The 9,613-nt window shown below is 40.5% G+C and overlaps 1 protein-coding gene across 1 annotated transcript; it reads left to right on the plus strand.

Annotated features, from left to right (window-relative positions):
- Positions 1 to 6,348: 6,348 nt before the first annotated feature.
- Positions 6,349 to 7,179, plus strand: LOC110866682. The gene has a single exon (XM_022115824.1). The coding sequence runs from the start codon at positions 6,349 to 6,351 to the stop codon at positions 7,177 to 7,179; it is 831 nt and encodes a 276-aa protein (XP_021971516.1).
- Positions 7,180 to 9,613: the final 2,434 nt, after the last annotated feature.

Raw genomic sequence — 9,613 nt, forward strand, 5'->3', positions numbered from 1 at the left:
ATGGTGCCATATTAATGCTAACATGATAACTATTGTTGTAAGAGAACTCGATCAATAGCAGATGAGAATCCCAATTACCACCAAAGTCTATCACGCATGCTCTAAGCATATCTTCCAAAGTTTGAATCGTCCTCTCGGATTGTCCATCTGTTTGGGGATGATAAGCAGTCCGTAGATTTAGTTGGGTTCCCATAGCAGATTGCATGGTTCTCCAAAAATGAGATGAAAATCGAGCATCACGATCGGAAATGATATCCAAAGGAACACCATGTCGTGATATCCTGGCGAATCGCAATAAAATGAGCTGACTTCGTTAATCGATTGATAACAACCCATATAGCATCGTGACCTTTAGCTGTACGCGGTAATTTAGTGATGAGATCTATAGCAATGTTCTCCCACTTCCAAACCGGTATCTCTGATGTTCAGCGTTGACTTTGAGACAAGTTAGGCATTTTGATACATACAAGGCAACATCCTTCTTCATACCAGGCCACCAGAACTTAGTACGAAGATTCTTGTACATCTTATCAGCTCCAGGATGGATAGAATATCGAGATTTGTGAGATTCGTCCATCACTAAAGTGTGAAGATCGTCTTGTTTCGGAACCCACAAACGATCCTTGAAATAGAGTAACCCATCGTCCTTCGCTTCGAGTTTAAGCTCAAGCTGATGTGGTAATTCCTTACCCATCAAATTTTGTGAAACACAAAATTGCTGAGCTTGAAGAACACGAGTTTGAAGATCAGATAGTGTTTGAATAGAATGAAGCTTGACTCGCTCTTTTCGACTAAGCGCATCGGCTACGACATTCGCCTTACCAGGATGGTAGCGAATCTCGCAATCATAATCGTTTAAGAGCTCAACCCAACGTCGTTGCCTCATGTTCAGCTCCTTCTGATTGAGAATATGCGGGAGACTTTTGTGGTCTGTAAAAACCACACACTTTGTACCATAGAGGTAGTGTCTCCATATTTTAAGCGCGAAAACTACAGCACCCAACTCAAGATCATGAGTCGTGTAGTTCTTCTCGTGAACTTTCAATTGTCTAGACGCATACGCTATAACTTTGCCTCGTTGCATAAGAACACAACCAAGGCCTAAGTTGGACGCGTCGCAATAGACAACGAAATCATCGTTTCCCTCGGGCAAAGATAGAACATGAGCATCACATAGCTTTTGTTTCAGCGTTTGGAACACTTCTTCTTGCTTGGGTCCCCACTCAAAAGGCTTATTCTTCTGAGTCAAAGCAGTGAGTGGAACCACAATCTTTGAGAAATTTGAAATAAATCGACGATACTATCCAGCGAGACCAAGAAAAGATCGGATCTCTGTAGGTGTCGTAGGTGTATTCCAATCCTTAATAGCTGCTATTTTGCAAGGATCCACATGAATACCTTGCTTGTTGACTATATGTCCCAAAAATTGAACTTCTTTAAGCCAGAATTCACACTTGGAGAATTTAGCAAAAAGTTGTTCCTTCTTCAGGAGTTCCAATGTCAAACGAAGGTGTTGCTCGTGATCGGCTTGAGACTTCGAATAAATGAGAATATCGTCGAAGAACACAATGATGAACTTGTCTAAATAAGGTTTACAGACCCTATTCATTAAGTCCATGAATATAGCTGGAGCATTTGTCAAACCAAAAGGCATGACAGTAAACTCATAGTGCCCATATCTCGTGCGAAAAGCAGTTTTGGGAATATCTTATTCGAGAACACGAAGCTGATGATACCCAGAACGCAGGTCGATCTTGAAAAAACAGGTAGCACCTTGCAGCTGATCGAAGAGATGATCGATTCGAGGTAGGGGATATCGATTCTTGATGGTAAGCTTGTTAAGCTCACGATAATCGATACACATTCGAAAAGATCCATCTTTCTTTTTCACAAAGAGGACAGGAGCTCCCAAGGTGAATAACTCGGACGGATGAATCCTTTATCCGATAACTCTTGAAGCTGTTTCGATAACTCTTGCATCTCAGATGGTGCAAGACGATAAGGTGCTTTCGCAATCGGGTTAGCATTGGGTACAAGGTCAATGTGAAACTCGACTTGACGAACTGGAGGCAAACTAGGCAGTTCATCAGGAAACGCCTCTGGATAGTCCCGAACAATCGGAATATCCTGAATACTCTTGTTCTTGCCCTTCTCCTCGGTGACATGTGCCAGGAAAGCAACATATCCTTTTCGTAAATAACGTTGGGCCTTCGTACACGACATAAGTTTCAAACCAACAGATGGTTTCTCGCCACAAACCTCAAGGACATCACCAGACGAAAGAGGAATACGAACGATCTTGTCGAAACAAACCACCTCAGCATGGTGCTTGGTTAACCAATCCATCCCTATGATGATGTCAAAACTCCCAAGTTGCATCGGCGTGAGGTCAATAGGGAAAAGATGGTTATCGAGGTTCAATTGACAACCACGAAGAATAGAATCGAGTACGAGTGGTTTACCAGAAGCAACTTCGACAGATAAGGGCTTCCTTAGTTTATTTCTAGGTATCGCAAGCAAAGGCTCAAAGGATAACGAAACAAAATTCCTATCGGCACCAGAATCGAAAAGAACAGATGCAAGTTGATTGTTAATAAGGAACGTACCGTTAACAAGAAAGGTATCATTGACAACGAGGTTGTCAGCTCGAGCCTCGTTTGCATTCAGATTGAATGCTCGTCCACGAGCGGGATTCACATTCGCGGTTGCATTCGGATTTGCATTCGCATTCGAATTTGCAAGCCTCGGACAATTGGATAAAAGAGGTATTGAAAACATTGACAAAACACAAGGAAGGCGATCATTTGTTCGTTACCTCAAACAAACAAACAAACGACACGCAGTGACAAATCAAAGTAAATAGGTCAAAATAATGTATCGCGAAGACATGCTCGCCTATAAGTGAACACTCACCCCAAGAGTTCCCAGGTAAGGGTGACTGGTCCGATACTGCGGATTTGTACGAACACTCTAGCCTTAGACAGAAAACTCAGGGTACAGGCATTCACTCTTCCAGTTTGCACGTGTTCACATTATTTAAATCCAAACTTTGATGAGATTTTGAAAAACTTAGAGGGTTCAAAACCTTATAACAGAGGGTTCAAAACCTAGTAATCAATCATCCAAAGGATAGGTGACGATATTGTTTTAAAATCTAAACACAAGTAAACTTGCGTTGGGGTCCTAGAAAGTTATAGTCTAGGTCAAAGCATTACTAATAACCTAATTCCATATAACCATTCGCTCTGATACCAACTCTTCTGTCACACCCCGACCACGTTAAAACAACAAACCATGGCGGAAACGTCGGGGAGTGTTGTAACAGAATCATCGTTTCACAACCATGGATACAAATGTTTCATTTTATTGAATTATTAAGTAAATTACATTGTCTTAAAACCAAACAATCAAATTACATATCGTCTATTATTGTTTTTTTGTCACTAAGGCCTCGCCCAGATCCTAAGTAACACAAGCTTCCTAGCAAGCAACATCAAGCAATACCACCTGAAACATATGTAAAAATAAAGTCAGCAAAGAAATGCTGGCGAGTACATAGGTTTTATGGGAGTATCGGACTCATGGCTCGTTTATATGTTGCGGTACCTCGTTAGACTACAAGAGTCAAAAGTACAAACCTCGTTTTGAAAAGTGTATTGCAACATAATTTCACCAACTCAAATCAAGATGGTTATAGTATATAAAATTTCGTAGCCATGATTCTTAACCCAAAAACATTTGTTTTAGTAAAACAACTCGTAAACATCTCGTAAAAACACGTTAATAAAACTCGTATGGTTTATATCGTTTCGAAAACCTCGTTGTGTGATTTCGTTTCAAATCGTTTCCCCAGTGAACTAAATAATGACACGCAATGTAATATGAAAAAAGCACTTATATATAAGATGTACCAGCGGCATATCTACCATGCCTTTATCATGCTACACCCGTCTCATTATCTAATCACTACCCAAACCCAATCGATTAACCAAATCGTTTATCTTGTTTAAATTGTTTTAAATCGTTTAACTCGTCTCAAAATCGTATTCGTTTTAATTGTGAAACTACTTATGGTTGTCTCGCTAATAACATTCAAACCTTCGTGACTCGTCTAACTCGTTTCTCGTATTAACAAACCACCAAAGGGTAAGTTAACAATCATCAGATTCGGTCGTTACCTACATAACCCCCACACATAACCATGGGTGTAGTCTGATAACGGGATTTGTCAGATCCTATGGTACTATAACCTAATACTGGTCGGTTCGGCCAAAATTAATGAATGTCATTCGTTATGTAACTACAACCAACAAGTCTTGTTCACTTTATTGAAATCGTTATTAGTTTAGTATAAACCATCTTAATCGTTTTTGAAATCATCGTTTAAACCTTGAAATCGTTTTGTACATATGAATCACCCCAAAACAATTGAAAACAGTAAAATAGGGGAACTACGTACTCACATTGAAGTGCAAAGTATCCTCAATTTAAATAACACAACAAGCTCAATCAAACCAAGGAAACTCAAGCAGCACCTAGTAATCGAATCACTAGTTAAACAATAGACGCCTAAATCGGAAGAACGGATAGAATGAGGTCTTGTAAACCAAATGAGTGTTGGAACTCATGTGATATGGTTTAACAAAGCCTACATCCAAAATTGAAACCTAACCTAAGTGCTTTCGACCCGTTATGACCCGTTTAGGTAGCTTACGCTACTTTAACGCATCGTTCGCGTAAAACGCGTTCGAGACGTCTAACAAGTCCTATAACAAGTATTATATGCCCTAACATGTTTATTTATGTTGCATAATCAGTTAGGTGACAAATGTTTAGGTTATATATGCTTAAAATCCAATTACGCATGAAAAGGGCATTTTGGTAATTTACCTAAGGCATATAAACTACCTATCATACAACCACTTAAACTAGGTGACCATAAGGTATAACCTCGGAAGGTTATTCCCTATAGAACTATGGTCACTAAAAATGCTTGGTTGGATCCTAATGATCAACCAAACGGGTCGAGTTCGAAAGTCTAAGCGGTGGTTTAGACCGCTTGACTTACGACTCTAAACAAGCACTAAACTAAAAGTGACGAGCTAAGCATGTTAAAACATGCTTAACTAAGTTAGAAAACAGGTTTTTGATATCAAAACAAAGTGTTTTGATACCTCGAGTAGTTTGGTTGCAAAATACGCTTAAATGCGCATTTTGACCGAAACTACGACTCGTCACTACGCCTAGTCAACGTGGTAATCAGTAGGTATAGTCACTAAGGACTATAACCACCGTGATTACGCTCACGTTGCGAAGTTCAAACGAACTTCTCGATGACCAACTCGTGGTCAAAGTTGAAAGTCAAACATAGTTTGACTTCTAAGCTAGAAAAGCGATAAAAGAACGAAAGAGGACTTACAAAGGGTCCAAATAGATTTGGTTCCAAGTATTCTCAGGTAAGTAGTGAATAATCACAACCACTTAGAGAAATCTCAGACCAAATGCAAGGAAAATGGAATGAAAGCATGGCCTTTATATAGTTTTCGCAAAACCGTTAGGATCATTTCTTGGAGAAGAGGGAACGATCTAGGCCATACAAGTGTTAAGGACTGATTGGGGGACTTGTTCTCCACACAAACCAGCCCATAGGATGAAAAACTAGAGATCAAAACCATCAAAATCGAGCTAAATGACCAGATTCATTGTTTCTGTCTGACATGGCCACGCGGCCCGCGTAAGATACACATCAATGTAATTAGTGGCTCATTGTCGGTACGTCACATACCTAACAGGGACTCTCCCTAGGTGGTAATTTGGGGGTGTGACAAAGGATATGTAAACGTTTTGGGTTGACTTGTATAATGAATATTCCTATCTTGTCGATAGGAATTTATATTTATGAAAGTAGAGTGTTACAAGTTGGTATAAGAGCTAAGGTTAAAGACAAATGTGTTCGGTTCAAGGCTTGATCAACATCCGGTAAGAATTTATTTGAAGCAAATTTTAAATTAAAAGATTAAAAGGGATAGTGATTTATTGTGTATGGGAGGAGTATAGTAATATACTCGAACCCGGGAAGTACACTTAGCATAAATGGTTAAGGAAAAGTTGTATACTTGGCCAAATAGTGAGTATGAATTCTCATGTAAAGGCATGAGAGTGATTGAACGAATTATTTATCAAATTATTTTAACATTTCAGTAAGAAGATGTCGGGAGGTGCTAGTGACAACGTCCTATCCCTCACTACCGACGAGTTGAAAGAAAAGATTTCCGAGGAAGTCGGAAGGGCAATAGAAGCTAGCCTACCAAGATTTATGGAAAGGATACAAAACACATACTTTCGACTATGGAGGAAAAGATGGGTGAATTAAGAGAAGACCTTACCAATGATAGAGGTAAGGCCAAAGAAAAGAAAGGTTGTTCTTATAACAAGTTCATGGCATGTAAACCCCCGATCTTCAACGGAGAGGTGGATCCAATTGCTTGTCAAAGGTGGATAAGCGATATCGAGGGCGTTTTTGAACGAACGCATTGTGACATAAGCGACTTTGTGGCTTATGGAACTGGCCAACTTAGAGGCCAAGCTAAGGATTGGTGGGACAACCTTAGAAATGAAAGGGGTGTTGAAGCAACAAGGGCGATGACTTGGGAAGATTTTAAAACGCCATTTCTCAGACATCATAGCCCCAAGGCGGTAATCAATAAGATAAAAGAAGAATTTATGAAAATGAGGCAAAGAGGTGAAACCGTCGATAAAATCACGGGGACGTTTATGGATAAACTCAAGTTTGGTGACGAGTTGGTCAAGACTGAAGAACAGAAAATTTACTACTATCACAATCTGCTTAGAGCCGAATATAGGGAGTTTATGACTCCCTCACATTACGAAAGCCTCACCGACATAATCAATGCGGCACATGAGCGCGAGATTGAATTGAAAAGACAAGTTGAAAGAGGCGAGAGAAGAGCCTTGGATGAAAACCCAAGTCCCACAAAGAAGTCGAAGGTGGCTGAATCTTCAAAGAAGGGAAATGCGAAAGGAGGTTCCCCGAGTTGTAAGATATGTGGACGCGCCCATATAAGCGAATGGTATTTTAAGAACAAACCTTGCGTTGCATATGGCAAGACAGGGCATGGGGTTTCAAACTGCCTAGACAAAGTGACGGGTGTGCTATAAATGTTATCGGCCGGGTCATAAAAAGTCAGAATGTCCGGAACTGACGGGAAAGAAAGAGGGTGCTGACTCCAAGAATGAAACCCCGAAGTCAAAGGCAAGGTCATTCCAAATCACTGCTGCTGAAGCAAAAAATGGAACCTGACGTGGTTACATGTATATTTACTGTAAATTCTGTTCTTGCACGTGTTCTGTTTGATATGGGTGCGAATAAATCTTTTGTTTCTCATAGATTCATTCAAAACCCTTTGTTTACATTAACCAAATTGCCTATGCCGATGGAAGTAGAAGTAGGTAATAACAAAAGTTTCATTGTTTGTGATATATGTCGGGAATGCAAACTGGACATCGATGGCAAGGAATACTCCATTGATCTAATACCCATGTCTATGGGTGAATTTCAAGTGGTAGTTGGAATGGACTGGTTATCTCGCTACCACGCTAAGGTGATATGCTTACGTAAGGAGACACACTTAACGTCTACGAGCGAAAAGCGTGTCATCATCTATGGGGAGAAGGCTTGTAATCCCATGATATGCTCTATGATAGAAGCCCGCAAGTTTATACTACACGGGTGTAAGGCATATCTAACGTATGCACATGATGTGGAAAAAGAAACGCCAAGGATTGGAGACATACCCGTGGTGCGTGAATTCGAATACGTCTTTCCCGAGGATCTTCCGGGAATGCCGCCAGAGTGTGAAATAGAGTTCGTGATTGAATTGATTCCAGGTGCTAAACCAGTAGCTAAAGCGCCATACAGACTGGCACCGTCGGAATTGCAAGAATTAATGTCCCAATTACAAGATTTACTTGATTAGGGATTCATCCGGCCTAGTGTATCTCCTTGGGGAGCGCCGGTGCTGTTTGTAAAGAAGAAAGACAGGAGCATGCGGATGTGTATTGATTACTGAGAGTTAAATAAACTCACGGTAAAGAATCGATACCCGCTCCTGAGGATCGACGACCTGTTCGATCAATTACAAGGTGCTAGCTGGTTTTCAAAAATCGATTTGAGATCGGGTTAACACCAATTGAGGGTAAAGGAGGACGATGTACCAAAGACGGCGTTCCGTACGCGATATGGACATTACGAATTCCTCGTGATGTCCTTTGGATTAACAAATGTGCCAGCGCCTTTGATGGATCTCATGAACCGGGTTTGCAAGCCGATGCTTGATAGGTCGGTGATTGTTTTTATCGACGACATCCTTGTTTGTTCAAGAAACGAGGCGGATCATGCTAACCATTTACGAGAAGTGTTAAAGATACTAAGGCAGGAAAGATTATATGCTAAATTCTCGAAATGTGCCTTCTGGTTACGAGAAGTGCAATTCCTAGGGCACGTCATAAGTGCCGAAGGAAGATTAGTGGATCCATCGAAGGTGGAAGCAGTATCTGTCACACCCCGACCACGTTAAAACAACAAACCGTGGCGGAAACGTCGGGGAGTGTTGTAACAGAATCATCGTTTCACAACCATGGATACAAATGTTTCATTTTATTGAATTATTAAGTAAATTACATTGTCTTAAAACCAAACAATCAAATTACATATCGTCTATTATTGCTTTTATGTCACTAAGGCCTCGCCCAGATCCTAAGTAACACAAGCTTCCTAGTAAGCAACATCAAGCAATACCACCTGAAACATATGTAAAAATAAGCGGTTGTTTAGACCGCTTGACTTACGACTCTAAACAAGCACTAAACTAAAAGTGACGAGCTAAGCATGTTAAAACATGCTTACCTAAGTTAGAAAACAGGTTTTTCATATCAAAACAAAGTGTTTTGATACCTAGAGTAGTTTGGTTGCAAAATGCGCTTAAATGCGCATTTTGACCGAAACTACGACTCGTCACTACGCCTAGTCAACGTGGTAATCAGTAGGTATAGTCACTAAGGACTATAACCATCGTGATTACGCTCACGTTGCGAAGTTCAAACGAACTTCTCGATGACCAACTCGTGGTCAAAGTTGAAAGTCAAACATAGTTTGACTTCTAAGCTAGAAAAGCGATAAAAGAACGAAAGAGGACTTACAAAGGGTCCAAATAGATTTGGTTCCAAGTATTCTCAGGTAAGTAGTGAATAATCACAACCACTTAGAGAAATCTCAGACCAAATGCAAGGAAAATGGAATGAAAGCATGGCCTTTATATAGTTTTCGCAAAACCGTTAGGATCATTTCTTGGAGAAGAGGGAACGATCTAGGCCATACAAGTGTTAAGGACTGATTGGGGGACTTGTTCTCCACACAAACCAGCCCATAGGATGAAAAACTAGAGATCAAAACCATCAAAATCGAGCTAAATGACCAGATTCATTGTTTCTGTCTGACATGGCCACGCGGCCCGCGTAAGATACACATCAATCCTTAAGAGGCCCGTGTAAGGATGTTTGGCAGAATGTCAAAACAGGTCCCTCCACTTCAGAA

This window comes from Helianthus annuus, chromosome 7 (assembly GCF_002127325.2).
Source record: "Helianthus annuus cultivar XRQ/B chromosome 7, HanXRQr2.0-SUNRISE, whole genome shotgun sequence".
NCBI lineage: Eukaryota > Viridiplantae > Streptophyta > Magnoliopsida > Asterales > Asteraceae > Helianthus > Helianthus annuus.

Bases quoted from the DNA above. Each gene is read 5' to 3' on its own strand.
- LOC110866682 (XM_022115824.1), top strand. From the start codon at position 6,349: ATGGAGGAAAAGATGGGTGAATTAAGAGAAGACCTTACCAATGATAGA.